Genomic DNA, 15,962 nt, shown 5'->3' with positions numbered 1-15,962 from the left:
GGGACCAACAGGAGAGAGACGCCAAGATACCCTCACTTCCAGCAAAGTCCTGGGTTTTTACTGTGACAGTTTGCGGTATTTTCTCACAAACACAATTCACGTGGTTAGAGTGAAAGAAAAGCAAAAGAAGAAGGAAAAAAACCTTTCTTTGATCCCCGCCCAGGTAGGCAGATCTGAAGATTCCTTCTCTAGTTCGCACTGCATCGTCACTTAGCCATCCACTTTGTAGTTATCAAATGGCTGAATAAAGAAGGGGTTAGGGGTGGCAGAGAACCACCACCACGCAAACAAACAAGCAAACAATCAACCTCTCAATCACTGAGTTACTAACCACTATTTACACCCTTTGACTTAAGTGGTAACGAGTTCATCAATATTTAAAGGACAATAACCGTGTGATAAAACTCTAGAACCTTAAAACCAAAGAAAAGTACAGAAGGTGACATTTACCCTTTCTCTCCCCGCCCTCCCCCCTTCACTGGCCATCACACAGAATGGAAGCAGTCTCTCTCTCAGCAGGCTGTTGTCCTAAGTAACAGCTGCCAGATGCTGTTCTTAGAGCAGATAAACTGAACATATTCCCCCTAAGCAAAGTGAATATAACTAAGGAAGCGAAGCAGCACAGCAGTGCAAGGAAAAAAGGAGTTGAAATTTACAGCTTAAAATCTCAGAATGTTATGCCTGAGAGGAACCGCAGAACTCATGTAGTTCAACATACTTATTTTAGTATTGAATCAATGGATTCTATAAGGATTCTAGATTCATTCATTTAATATAAAATGAACGGACTCTATGAAGGCTAGGTTCCAATTCCAACTCTGTCTCTGACCAGCTATCTGACTCAAGCAAACCCCTTACCTCCCATAGGCCCATTCATTCAATACTAAAATAAGCGTGTTGAACTAGATGAATTCTATAGTCCCTCTCAGCCATAACATTCTAAGATTTTAAGCTCTAAATTTCAAGTACTTTTTTTTTTCCTATTAAAAGTGAGTGGCTTTTTTACAGAAATTGATAAACTGATTCTAAAATTCATATGAAAATGTTAGGGAACCAGAACAGCCTAAACAATCTTGAAAGAGAAAAAAGGTGGAGGATGTACACTTGCCAATTTCAAAATTTAATACATAGTTACAGTATTCAAAACAATACTAGCATAAGGATGGATGTATACATCCGTGAGATAGAACTGAGAATCCAAGAACAAAGTCATACACTCATGGGCAACTGATTTTCAACAAAGGTGGCAAGAAAATTTGATGAGGAAATAGTCTTTTCAACAAATGATGCTGGGCTACTGGATATCTAAATGCAAAAGAATGAAATGAGACCCCTACCTCACATCATACATAAAAGTTAACTCAAAATGGATCAAAGACTTAAATGTAAGAAATATATTAAACCATAAAGCTCTCAGGAAAAAAAAAGCAATGGGTTTCTAAGATATGACACCAATAGCACAAGGGACCAGAGAATAAAACAGATAAATTAAGGCTTCATCAAAATTAAAAACTTTTGTGTTTCAAAGGACACTATCAAGGTAGTGAAAAAACAAACAGAATGGGAAAAAATATTTGCAAATCATACATATAAGGATTTAGTATCCAGAGTGTATAAAAAACTCTTTAAGTCAACAATAAAAAGATAAATGACCCAATTTAAAAATAGGCAAAGGATCTGAACAGACATTTGTCCGAAGAAGATATACAAACAGCCAATGAGTACAGAAAAGAAGCTCAAAATCATCAGTCATGAGAGAAATGCAAATCGAAACCACAATGAGATACCTCTTCACACACACTAAAACAGCTAAAATAAAAAAGATGGTGAGTAACCAGTGTTGCCGAGGACATAGGAATGTAACATGGTGCAGTCACTTTGGAAAACAGTCTGGCAATTTCCCAAAAGGTTACACAGAGTTACCGTATGACCCAGCAATTCTACGCTTAACGTATATGCCTCCCCAAATCGAAAACATATGCCCATACAAAAAACCTGTACACAAATGTTCATAACAGCATTATTCATAATAGCCAAAAAGTGGAAACAAACCAAATGTCTCTCAACTGATGAGTGGATAAACAAAATGCAGTATATCCATATGGAATATTATTCAGCCATAAAAAGAATACTGATACATGCTACAGCATCGATGAATCTTAAAAGTTATGCTAAGTGAAAGAAGTCAGACACAAAAGGCCACATACTGTATGATTCCATTTTTATGAACTGTCCAGAATAGGTAAATTCACAGAGACAGAAGATAGATTAATGCTTGCCTGGGGCTGAGGAGAAGCAAGAATGGGGAGTGACTGCTAACGGGTACGGAGTTTCTTTTCGGGGCGATGAAGTATTCTGGAATTAGATGGTGGTAATGGTTGCACAACTCTGTAAATATACTAAAAAAAAATAAATAAATGTAAAAGAGTGAACTTTAAAAGTATGTGAATCGTATCTCAAATTTTTTTAAAAAGGCAAAGGCCCTCCTTAGAAAATTGATTTTCTCACTTCTGTTTCAGGCCACCTACTGGTTCATGAAAATATAGAAAGTTTGCAATGATGCTTGACATTTATAATCCCACTGCTACAAATATTACAACAAAATTTCTTTTTAACCAAATTATAGATATCAGCTGATGGTCCGTTGTGTTTATTCTGCCTCTGCACAATGACGATCTGAAAGTGCCTCTGAGTTCATGATTTACCTCAGAGTCCTTTTTAAAATTTATATTTTTCTTAAGTAACTGAGACTAAACAAATGACTTCATTTTAGAAATTTTAGTAATACTGTCACCTAGAAACAGGTAAAAATATTGCTCCTGCATTGACATTAGTTAGCACAGCCATTTCAAGCAGTACTTTAAAATTTAATTCCTGTTCATAGGACAATAAAAACGCTAGGCAAGAGACAATTTTTCAATATCACTATTGCAATGTAATATGTATAACCAGATGCTTTAAGCCATGAAACAAATGCAGACTTTCTTTCCCCTGGAATATAAATAGGATTCTAGGCTTACTCTATTCAGTAGTAAGAGTTTAAGTGATTTTTTTTTCAAAGCTCTGCAAAGAAAACATACTCTTTATCTTCATCGTCTGTAACTTGTTTTGTGTGTCTGGTTTTCAGTACCAGAAGGCTGGAAACTTTGCATTAGCAATTTAACTCACAATAAGAGCTTTCTAAGCATTTGAAATAGAGTGAAATATTAATTCTTGTCTGATATCACTGGGTTGTATTATACATAGTTCCATATAAGTTAAACAAGAAATCTGACCCTTCTAAAAATGCTTAAGTGTAAAGAGTAGGGTTTAAATAAGAAATAAACATCAAGGTCTGTCATGATTAAGCTACATTCTAAAAAAGCACCCACAGATTACAATAGGGTGACATGACTTTCATTTTTAAGTCAATGAGAACTGCATATACTGTTTTTACTCTTAAACACAAGTGGTTTATACTGTATCAGGGCTGCTAGCCCCAAGAAAGAGATGAACATAGAATGGATGGCCTTATTCAACTTCAGTATTATTTCTGTAGTAATGTGTATAAAATCCAACCACTGCTTGGGCAACCTTAGGAGAAAGCAAGCCTAAGAGATGAAGACCTTTACACCTTTTAATTATACTGTTACCTTATAAAAATATGAGGTTCAACATTTGTTTCCCTAAAAGCAAAAAACAAAACAGTCTCCAGTACAGTAACCTAGCTGATACTTAAGATGTGTTTAAAATGCATGCAGGACCTTTAAGACTAGAGCACGTCAGGGAGTTTTTCTGAATTATGCATATTCAAATGATGGTGTTATAATTCAAGCTGAACAACAACAACAACAAAGTCTTGACAAAAAAGGAAATGGGAGAAATAAAAACTGGTTTCTGAGTCAAATGTGTACCATCTCACAGTAGAGTGAAGTACTGGGAAACGTAGGCATGGAGCAGATAAGCTCCCTGTGAAGAAAACTGCATACAGGAATGCAAAAGAATTACAGCACACACTCTGTTTTTTTCGTTTTTTAAATACATAGGCTCAAAAAACTGTTTCATCAGGGTTTTCTTATAGTGCAACTATTTAAGATAAATTCTCATTTTTCATTCCAGAAAATGTAAGAAACAGTTTGCAAGAATTCATGCAAACATGTTTCTCTAAGGCCATGAACTGGTTTGCTAAGTTGCATTGTTTTATTCAAGTAACAAGCCCTTCTAGAATAAGGGGTCTCTAAAGGAAGCCAATCACCTTCAACTCCAGGGCCTGCACACTTGTAAGGATCTCTCACTCTGAAAGCCAAAAGGTAGCATGCTCATTTCAGCATTAGCAATATGGTTTCTATTTACATTTTTAAAAATCTAATGCATGTTAAGTTTTTCTGGCAGATTCTTTTTGTATGTTACAAAACGAAAATGCAAAAGCTTAGAGTAAGAATCCTTTTTTCTTAGAAAGGTCAAACAGATACTTCTTGACATCATGTCCTTTACACAATGGCATACTGTTCATATAAAAGGTCTCTTATCCTATAAAAATCTTGACAAAGGCAGCCTTCTAATCCAATGCGTCCAGTTTCCGTCTAGAAACCAAGTAAAAAAAAATAAGTTATTTAGCAGACTTTCTATCCATTAACATGCAGACATAATAACCAAAATATATTAACTAGATTGCTCTATGACTGACTAGGAAATGGACTGCTCTGATTCACAGAATATGGATATAATATTCAAGTCATGAATTTTACATAGACACATAAATGTCACAGGATTCAAATAATAAAAATTTACAATAAAATTATATATCACGTCTTTGAGAGTCACTTTTAAAAGCCGTCAAGGTCATCACTATAAATGTGATGTCTTCACTATAAATTACTGATCTCCAGTTTGTAAAATTAATTCAATCAAGAATTACAGAATTCAAAATAACTAAACATCAGGAGCATCTGTTCAATTCAGCCCTTCTTAAAAACACACTTACTCTACGGACTGCTACTTGATTGTTGCAAACGAGTACACCTCCTACGAACTCAGCTTGGATCCCCTCCCTTAAAAGAACTTGTTTGAAGTCCGACAGTCTTGGTTCATTCATAAAAACTGACTGATGTCCAGGAACCTTAGATAAGGTTAAAGGGGAAAGAAGAACTTCAAATAAAACACCAGACACACAGTTGTACCGAATAAAGTGAAATAACACATGATCTCTAAGATATTTCCTATTATCCCCTGAATTCCTTTGACAGATCATTTCAAGACTATAAATCACATTCCAAGTTGTTAGTCTGAATTTTACCTCATTATTTTACATTACAAAGCCCTTCACATTTTCTGAATGTTTCACAATCAATTTTATTAGTCGTGCCTCACAATAACAGAACGCCGTTTGATAATGTTATGCTCTTCACTCCCCCACTTGCCTAAGGGGGTCAACTAGAGTGCGAGTAGGCAGAACTGAACAAAAAAATTCATTTTCCAGATCCCAGTCCTTTGTATACAGTTCAGAGGATAATTCTCCCCTGATCCCACTTCCACTTTCCTTCCTCCCTCACAGTGAATGCGTGGGTTTTAGAATCAGAAAGGCAAGCGGTTCAACCTAATGCCGCTGCTTTGAATATATTCTCTAGCCATAGAGGACATGTGCTCTGAAGTTGCTTTGACGAGTGCCGGCTTTAGCACAGAGAGAAGAAAGTTCCTAATTCCTCCCCACAATTTTGTTGTACTTGAAGGGAATCCAATGACAGAGGCCGTCTCTCCATTCTTTATTGCATAGAAGGGCCAAAGACATCACTTGACAGTCGTGTCAGACTCTCATAATATAGTTTTAATATTGCTGTAAGTTAATTACCTGGAAGCTCTGCCAGTTAACTAGCTATCTCTTGAGAACACGTAAATAAAATACTAGACTAAAACTATACCTATAGGAAATAAATGATTTCTAACTGTATCAAAACCAAAAGTGGTTAAGTTGAATCAATAACACACAAAAATGGAGTACAAGAGTATAACATTCTTAGAAAATTATAAATCTCCTGACTGGAAGCAGGTAGATGACCCTCACAATCATCAAACTTAATATTTAAAAATCCATACTGAAAAACAAATCATGAAACAATTATGTATCTTATAAGAAGATCTGCTAAAGGTTTCCTTACTATCGTTATCATTCTCTAGCCATAGAGGACACATGCACGCACACTGAGACACATCTTAATTTTTTTAAACTCCAAAATGAGCCTATATATGACATATTTTAAATGGTTAAAAACATTTAAAAAAACATTCAAAGGATGACAAATTAAAGGAGAGAGAGAAGCAGCACAAGCTTTTTACCTCATGAGGTGGTAAGGGTTCCAAAGTAGGAATGATCTCACTTTCTTCACCTGTTTCTTTCTCATCGTCTCCAAACAGACTTTTCATGGCCTTCTGCTGTGCTATAACGCTAGAATCTGAAGGAGCGTCCACTTGCATTTCTGAGTCTTCTCCGTCATCCTTTAGTTCTCCTTCTTCTAAAATAACTCCTGTGTCCACTTTGGAAACTCTCATGTCTAAGACACCATCTATCCAAGCTAATTCAGCATCTTTTGCCTTACAAAACTGAAGGGAGCTGACAAGCGAATCTTTTAATCTCACCTAGATATGATGCAAAGGGGAGGGAGAGAAAGAATGCCCAAAGAGTATAACTTAACAATTAAATATGATCTATTATTATTTTCGAACTCTAGTACTGTGTATTAAAATTTGAAAATCTTTCATTCATCTGATCTTCACTGTAACTGGTAATGACCTAATGGCCTGTAAAATCATAGGGCCCCTGTCTACTTTCTTAAGGTTCTTAACCTTGGCTGTACATTGGGACCACACGGGAATTTTTTTTTTTTTTTTTTAACATTAATGCCAGGGTCCCACCTCCAGTGATTCTAATATAACTGGTGAGACTAAGGCCAGAACATTGAGCCCCTTGACTCCCCCAAAGCTCTCCAGATGTGTAGCCTGGGTGGAGAACCACTGATCAGTCTCATCCCCTAGGACCTGATGCTACTTCAGAAGTACTGAATGGCCTAGGGTTTCCTCAATATACCACACAGTTTCACACCTCCATATTGCTGGAACGCTGCTTCCTCTTGTTCTGCCCAGAATGACGCTGCTGCCTGGTGAATTCCAATCCATTTTTTCCAAACAAATATAGACACCACTCTTGCCTTACCTGATACCATCTCCCACTACCAGATATGAGTTAATCAAGCCTTCCTCTGTGCCATTCCTGCTTTCTATACCTGTCTCCATTTTTTTCAATTAGGAATAGAACCTTAACATCTGTGAATTTTTAGAAAACTTTTGAATTCCTAAACACTCCCCATTCCCCTCACCTCTATACTTTCACAAATGTTGTTCCCTCTGCCTGGAACACTTTTTCTCCCTCTCTTTACCACTCTATATACCACCCTGATAACCAATCTAAATAGCCGTCGGGATTCAGCCTAGTTATCCCTTCCTCTGGGAAACTGTTTCTAAACCTCCCAAATTTGGGTTGGAATCTCCCTCTTTATGTTCTCATAGCATCCTGTACTTCCTCCATCAGAGGTATAACAGTATGATAAATGCTATTTCCTTGGTACAAGCCCCACAGACTATAAAATCTGCTAGGACAAAGGACCACATTTGTTTCGCTCACCACTGTATTCCTAATCTATCTGTCCTAATCTGCAACGAAAAGTACTTACTTCTATGTGGCTCAAATGCCAGCACACTCACCTGGTAGATATGAGTTTCACTAGTGGCATCGACTGTTTCATGTAGCTTTGGCATGTACACTTTAATATCTTTCCCACCAAACCCACGGCAGCACTCTGCAAGATCCTGACTGGCCTCTGGTGGTCCATGGACAATGATCAACTGTCGTGGTTTCATTTGATTGATGATTTTTTTAATGGAATCCCCATCAGAGCGTCCTTCATAGTCTATGTAAGTAACCCTGGCTCTGTAATTACATGATTATTCAAGCTTACTTTTCTGGTAAGTTAATTCTAAAATTAGGTTTTTAATGGCTTTTATCATCAGGAAAGAAATGTATCAATATGTAGAATGAGGATTTGAGGAATACATGTGTTATATTGTTAATATGTATTATTGAGCTCTTAGCCATACCCAAGAATGTATACTAGATGATACCACTAGACAAAAAGCCACTTTGCTCTCTGATAACTTTAAAAAATATATTCCAAAATGATCATTTACTGGTGTTAACTGCACTAAATAGAGAAAAAAAGGTTCACAATTTTTTAAGGCACAGTGGTTATTTTTAAGGCACAGTGGTTATTTTTAAGACATAGTGGTATTTTTAAGACATAGTGGTATTTTTAAGATGTTAATGCACTCGCAGAGATGTTTGCGTCAAGGAGTTTATTTTATTAAACAAGCGTTTAGAAAAATTAAACTTGGAATTATACAAGCTCACCTGCTACTAGACTTACTAGAAAGACCAGAAAGAATGTTTTTTCACATACATGTACAATTTAAAGTTTAACCCCCTCCTCACCACCAATTCATTTTGGCATTCAAATATCATTAATGAAGGGAAAAAAGAACACCATACTTCACAAGAAGAAAAAAATTACATTTTAAAAGCACAAACTTACTAGAGGATATTCAGAAATCTCACTTTTGAAACAATGTAAATTATGTGACTCAAGCGCTTGAAATTTTACCTCCTAATCTATGCTCCAAATGCAACAAGAGCACTTACTTTATTTCTATAGATTCTGTTGTAGAAATACACTTAGTAGGAACATCAGATAAATCCTGATCCATGGGTTCATCTCCATTTGTCAGGCCAGACTCTAATTTGCTTTTTTCTTCTTCAGTAGCTTGAAGTTCTGGCACTAAGAAATCCTCTGGTCTAAATAAAAAGTCTCTAATTAGAAGCAGTAACAAGCAAGCCAATATTATTTAATACATACAACTAATTAGTAGATGGCATAATTTTTAGATTCCTCACATATATCAAGATTCAAATACACATTTGATCCGAAGTCAGCGCAACTTCACAATATCAATTATCAGATGATTGCATATATTACGTTCTTCATGACCATCAAGGAGTACACTTTAAAACACACCATGTGGGTGAGTGAAAAGGCCCTACCTACACACGTCATTAGAAGACCTTAGTGGCTATCATAAGTATTCTTGCAACCTGGCCCTGCATTTGTTTCAGTAATTCTTTTTCTCAATTTCTGTGGTTTCTCTTGTCAATTTCCAGTCCTTATAAATCTCAGATCTCCTTTGGTTTCCTTAAGACACCCACATTATTCCTTCCCTGCCCGATGAAAGCAGATGACTCTCCATTTTTGCACATTACAGAGAAACCTGAGATACAAAACCATTAGCTCCCTCAAAAGCCTTCATCTTTATTTCAACAAACTACTAGCACAACTATTTTCCAATACCAGAGAGAGTTGTACATTAAAATTAAAAAGCAAACTTTTTTTAATGTTCTCTCTAATCTCTATATTTATCATGCCCTACCCCCAAATCCCCTCACACTCCTGAGAATCCAGGCCTCTGTCGCCCAACATCTAGATTGCTGCAGGAGCCCAACATCTCGAACTGTAATCCACATAACAACCGTAGTAGCAACCACTTAAAGTGCATTTACTATGAGTCAGGTTCTGTGCTAAGCGCCTTCAAAAGCATAACCTTGTTGTATTCTTACCCCCATTTTTCAGATAAGAAAATTGAAGCTAAAGAGCACTGTCCATATGATAAACAGATTGGCCATTAATTAAGTGAAATGGTAAGCAAACTCACCAATACTGTTTAGATTGTTAGTTTTTCTCCCTACTATTTTAGAGGGCCAAGTAAACAGTAGAATTTTCCTAATTAAATTCAAGGATGACCTAAGACCATAGGCTCAAGATATTTACAAAGAAAGTAAAAGAGAGGGAACTAACTGTGTTGCGGTGGCAAGGGAGAGACAGGAAAGTTTTCCAGTGGTTTGTGAGGCCAGATTCAGCAGCCTGAAAGCTTGGGATGGGAAGGTGGAACCAGGCTGAAGGAAGAACATGGGTAAAGGCATGACATGAAAAAGCTGAGCAGGGGGAAACTGAGAGAAGACTGGAACCACCAGAGTGGAGAACACACACTGCTGTAAGAGAAATATAGAGAAATATAATAGAAAAGTAGGGAGAAACCAAATTGTGAAAGACAGCGTGCATTATGCTAAAAGGCAGTTGACATTTACTGATCTTTATTCAGGATAGTAGTGTTTTCAAATCTGTGATTAGAATGTGTGATTTCAGTTGTTTTTCTAATAGTGGGTATAGATTTGGTAGATTTTCTATGGTTCCACTCACACTATCTCCTATTCCTCTTGTAACTAACACATGTGTGCAGCACTACTTGAGACATAAACCATTTCCCAAACTTAACATAACCTTAGCCATCAAAAGTTCTTCCTATCATATGTTTTTCTCCAATGCACATCCCTTACCTCTTTTTAAGTGGGGAGGGCATGAAAGAGTCCTGATCATCATTTTAAACATTTCACATACCTAAGTAATAAAACTACCAGTTTTCCTTTATTATTAACTCTCTTATATGTTCCTCGACCTTTCTATTTTTATATTTCAAACTACAAGCTGAGATACTCAGAAACTAAGTACATGATGACCAGAAAGACCAAATTCTTTGAGCTAAAATGACAATACAGTTACTACCTCCAATCTGTAAGAAAGAAAAACTTGTTTTGCTCACATACTTGATAATTTCTCCATATTCATCCCATTTAATTCTTTCTTCTGGGGCAGGAAACATAGGATAAGACTTTTTAGCCTGTTTGAAGAAACTTCCTTTACGACTACCTTCACCTTTCATCATCAGGTCATGCTTAGTCTTATGAGCTGATGGCTGGTCAACATCTTCCTCAACGTCACTCTCATCACTGGAATCTATGTCTGCCCTAAGGGAGTTTGGGAAAAGGTAAAGGTCATAAAGTCCCCAAAAGACTTTTAATTAATATTTATAAAATTATTAATGAATTAACATTCACTATTAATTCAATGATAATGATAATATTACTGGATTGATATTTTGTGACATAGAGCATTAACAGCCAGTTAGTAAATTAACATTAGCACTGAAAGGATTTAGTATTCTAGCACCACTGGAAAGATGTAATAAAAGTAATAAAGTCAAAAGAAAATTTAAATATTTTCAATTAAACGTTTTTGTCCAGAAATAAGTTATCAAATTACTTATATAAACTTCTAATCTGTCTGGAAACAACTTACTCTTTTGACTGTTCAAGTTTTTTAGCAGCTTCTTTCTTTAGTTTCTCTTTTTCCAAGTATTCTTCAAGTTCTTTCCCTTCAAGTTTCACACGTTTCCTCAACTACAGAAAAATAGCAGATGAAAGGAAATATCAATATTAGGGGGTTAAGGCAGTGGGGTGTGAGATACATCACATCTCTAAATTGATTCATCATCTTTAAACTAAATTTTCCTCTGAAATTATTTAAGTTTCCATTATGTGCAATTACAGATCCTATTTAGATTAGGACTAAAATTGAGCTGTCACATTTCCAGGATGGGTTTAATTTAAATCAAACTGGCTAAAAATCACCAATCAGGCAAAGAAAATACAGAGAAGTATTTTTATAATTTGGTGTAGGTGAGACCTACACATGACATAAAGCCCAAAAGAAAACGTGAATAAATATGGTGACAGGGAAAAAAATATTCTGACATTTTAAATCTCATGAAATTTAAAGAAACTGAGAAAATTATTTGCAGCACTATTTGACTATCAGAAGCTACTCTGTCCTAAGAGCGCTTCCAAATCGGTTAAGAAAAAGATCAAAAAAGGACAAAGTGATATACAAGCAATTTATAAAATAAGAAAAATAATAGCCAAAAAAAGGTATATAACTTTACTAATGATTTTTGAAAAAAATTTAAATGTAATACCATCTTTTAATTTATGAAATTGGCAATGCTAATTACTAATGGGGAAAGGGTACTTTCATCTGCTCTGGGAAAATTAGTGCAACTATGTTAGAAGGCAGTTTGTCAACATCTAAAACAAAAAATGTGCTTGTCGTTTAACACAGCATTTCTACTTCTAGGAATTTATCCTACTGAAATGATCACACAAACATGAAGAAAAAAAGTACATGGCAGCAATGCTTGTAATAGTAAAAAACTGGACATAACTTTAAAATCCATCAACATGGAATGATTAAATCAGTAGTTCCCAAACTTTTTGATCTCTTTTAGACTCTTAAAAATTACTGAGGGCTTCCCTGGTGGTGCAGTGGTTGAGAATCTGCCTGCCAATGCAGGGAACACGGGTTCGAGCCCTGGTCTGGGAAGATCCCACATGCCGCGGAGCAACTAGGCCCGTGAGCCACAACTACCGAGCCTGCGCGTCTGGAGTCTGTGCTCCGCAACAAGAGAGGCCGCGATAGTGAGAGGCATGCACCCCCATGAAGAGTGGCCCCCGCTTGCCGCAACTACAGAAAGCCCTTGCACAGAAATGAAGACCCAACACAGCCAAAAAAAAAAAAATTCTGAGAACCTCAAATAATTTTTGGGTTTTGTGGGTTATATTTATTAATACTTACCATATCAGAAATTAAAACTGAGAGATTTAAAAAATATTTATCTGTCCATTAAAAAGTAATAAAACCATTCATTACATGTTAACATTAACATCATTTTTTACAAAAGATAATTATAGTTTCCAAAGCAAAAAAATTAGTAAGATGTATGGCATTATTTTACATTTCTGCCAAGTCTCTTTAATATCTAGCTCAATAGAAGACAGCTGGATTCTCACATCTGCTTCTGCATTCAATCTCTTGCAATATATTGTTTTGGTTAAAGTATATGAAGAAAATCCAGCCTTACACAGATGAATAGTTGGAAAAAATTTTTAAATAGCCTTTTCATGAATATTCTTCTTTGATATTACATTAAAACTCAGAAAGTGGTAGTTTCTTAAAGGTTAGTTGTAATGTGGAATCTGTAACCATGCCGATAACTTTTATACTCTGTTACTAAAATTTACTGATTTATCTTACACTTTGACTGGATCTTTTATTTGTACATTATTTTGCAACTTCATGCAGTAGTTATTTGGAAAATACTAGTTCACTAAGTTACACAGATCTTACAAATATTGACAATATTTTTAAAAATCACACTTGCAAATATCACCACCAATCTCATCAGAAAATTCTTTTAAGTTGTCAGTCTCACAGTGACGGGCGTAAGTTTTCCAAAATTCTAATTTTCACTTGAAAGTTTCAATTTTATCAGATTGAGGCAAGAAATGCTGTCAATTGTTTTCCTTAGATCCACAAGCTCAATTATTTATTTTTGGGAAAATATTTGCCAAATAGCCAAGTCTGAATAACTATGTCATTACTTCAAGTAAAACCAGTGTTTCAGGGAAAAAAAAGTGGCTAGTTTAACTCAACAACTCAAACAATTACACAAGTGGTTTTCTTCAGGACAAACATCATATTTCAGTATGCAACACAAGTGCTTTTGTATATTTCACATCTTGGCACTCAGATTATTAAAAAAAACCTTTTTACTAGAAGGATTTAATTAAGTTAGTAACTTTTACTGCTTCATCAAGGACATTCTTAAGTGAAACTGACTTTTTTGAACTACAAGTGTGTGGTAATGAAAAATGCAGTGATTAATACAGTTTGTACAGATTAATACAGGTGCCACTGCCCTGATTTATGCTAAGGCACCAGCACTTTACCCACCATTGCTTTCACTCGTCAATATAAATGTAGACACAGTTAAAGGCAAATAACATCTTAATATTATCATGAAAAACAGTCTGTGGACTCCATGAAAGCATCTCAGGTAGTCCCCAGGGGTCCTTACACCATACTTTTGGGAACCACTGGATTAAATAATCAAAGTACGTATACATAATGTATTATTAAAGAATTATTAAAAAGAATTCATTCACTTATTCAAAACCATTTGAAAATTTATTAATACCAAGTATTAAATACAGTAAATCTGTATCTACTTTCACTGTTCAAAAATATGTGGATAATTTGGCCCCATTTCTTTTAAAAAAAAATCATATAGATATTTGTATGTAAAAAGAAAAAGAAATCTAGAACATATATGCTTCAAAAATGTCAAGTCATGACAACTAAATGCAATGTGTAATCCTGGATGGGATTCCGAACAAAAAAGGAAAGGGTTGGGCTTCCCCTGGTGGCGCAGTGCTTGAGAGTCCGCCTGCCGATGCAGGGGACACGGGTTCGTGGCCCGGTCTGGGAAGATCCGCCACATGCCGCGGAGCGGCTGGGCCCGTGAGCCATGGCCGCTGAGCCTGCGCGTCCGGAGCCTGTGCTCCGCAACGGGAGAGGCCACAACAGTGAGAGGCCCGCGTACTGCAAAAAAAAAAAAAAAAAAAAAAAAGGAAAGGATAATTATAAAGGACATTGTTGGAGCATTCACCAAAAGTCAAGTGGAGTCAGTGGATGAAATGGTAGTATCATATCGGTGCTTATTTCCTTATTTCAATGGATGTATTATACAACAGTTTTGCAGGAGAGTCCTTGTTTCTAGGTAATACACACTGCTGTGTTTAGAGGTAATGATGGAATACCTCCAGCTTACTTTCAAAAAAATATCTAATATTGTGTCTATATGTATAAAAAGAAGTCATAAGGCAAATCCAGTAAAATGTTGACAACTGGGAAATCTGGGTATACTATTTTTTATAACTTTTCTGTTAACATTGAAATTATGTTAAAATAAAAAGCAACAAAAAAAATTAAACCAAAATCAAGTGTTTCTACTATATAGGATGAAAGAGTGATTTACACGTTACACCTGGCACCCACATTTGCTTACTTGGAAATAAGTTCAGTTTAGAAGAGTCATTATTTTCCTGTAGTACACACTCTCAGCCATCTACATAGATCTCTATCTTAACCACAAATAAACTCTGACAGAACACTGACCTCATGATTTACTTTATGCCTGTTGCTATAATAAATTTCACTCTCCATCTTATTTTTCACTTAAGGTATCTAAAGTTAATGACTATATTCAAAAACACATTTCTAGAATAGTCAACCCTAAGATGTTTTTCTCCCTAGTCCTTCACTGTATTACCTCCAAGTTATTCCTTTTTCCTAATCAAATGTACTCCAATTCATTAATCCTTATTCATTTACTGTTTTTGCTCTTCTTAAATCAGTAAGATTTGACTCTAGAGAATGATAAATGTAGATGAAAAAATACCATACATAGTAAACTCTTATCTAACATGATAAGAAATCTGGTTTATTGCCTATTCACCTATTTGGTCATTCATGAATTCAACCAACACATTTATTGAGGACCTTCAATGTACCAAGCACTGTTCTGGGTGCTAGGGATACAAAAAAACAAGATCCCTTTCTCATGGAACTTGTATTCTAGTTGGTAGTAGGAAAAGGAAGACAACAAACAAAGGAAAATATCAGATAGTAATGGGAGCTAGGAAAAATAAAGTAATGTGATGGGTTGGCAACTAACTGAGTAGTAGGCTGGTGGTCAGAGAAGCCCTACCTGAGGAGGTGACCTTTAAACTGAGACTTGAATGACAAGGAGTGACCAAGTGCAAAGCTGGGAAGAACATCAGAGGCAGGAGACCCTGATGCAGTGAAGCAGTGTTGAGCATAAAGACAATGGAATGACATATGGTCAGAAAAGTGGGTGGAGATCAGATCAGTGGGATCTTGAAAGCCCAGGTAAGGAGTGTGAATTTTATTCAAAGAGTAGAAGGAAGCCACCTGAGGGTTTAAGCAAGGGAATGACATGAAATGATGAATTTTTAAAAGATGCCTTTGGGAGTTGTTCAATGGGCACAGAACTTTTTGCAAGATGAAAAGTTCTAGAGATCTATTGTACACCAATGTTCATATAGTTAACACTGCTGTGCTGGACCCTTAAAA

At 35.9% G+C, this 15,962-nt stretch overlaps 1 protein-coding gene across 4 annotated transcripts in view; it reads right to left on the bottom strand.

Moving 5' to 3' along the window:
• Positions 1-3,508: 3,508 nt before the first annotated feature.
• Positions 3,509-15,962, bottom strand: part of CPSF2 (cleavage and polyadenylation specific factor 2) — an 81,353-nt gene continuing 68,899 nt past the window's right edge. For all 4 annotated transcript variants that reach the window (XM_029237698.1, XM_029237697.1, XM_029237699.1 and 1 more), the window contains 7 exons: positions 11,271-11,371; positions 10,739-10,939; positions 8,726-8,878; positions 7,735-7,960; positions 6,313-6,612; positions 4,964-5,098; positions 3,509-4,562 (listed from right to left, as the gene is read on the bottom strand). In XM_029237698.1, the coding sequence (XP_029093531.1) occupies positions 4,470-4,562; positions 4,964-5,098; positions 6,313-6,612; positions 7,735-7,960; positions 8,726-8,878; positions 10,739-10,939; positions 11,271-11,371 (1,209 nt within the window). In that variant the 3' untranslated portion in view covers positions 3,509-4,469. The remainder of the gene's footprint in view (positions 4,563-4,963; positions 5,099-6,312; positions 6,613-7,734; positions 7,961-8,725; positions 8,879-10,738; positions 10,940-11,270; positions 11,372-15,962) is intronic.

This window comes from Monodon monoceros, unplaced genomic scaffold (genome assembly GCF_005190385.1).
Source record: "Monodon monoceros isolate NGI ecotype Baffin Bay Population unplaced genomic scaffold, NGI_Narwhal_1 Super_Scaffold_21, whole genome shotgun sequence".
NCBI lineage: Eukaryota > Metazoa > Chordata > Mammalia > Artiodactyla > Monodontidae > Monodon > Monodon monoceros.
The sequence above is the reverse complement of the archived record's forward strand: the minus strand, read 5'-3'. Positions and strand labels throughout refer to the sequence as shown.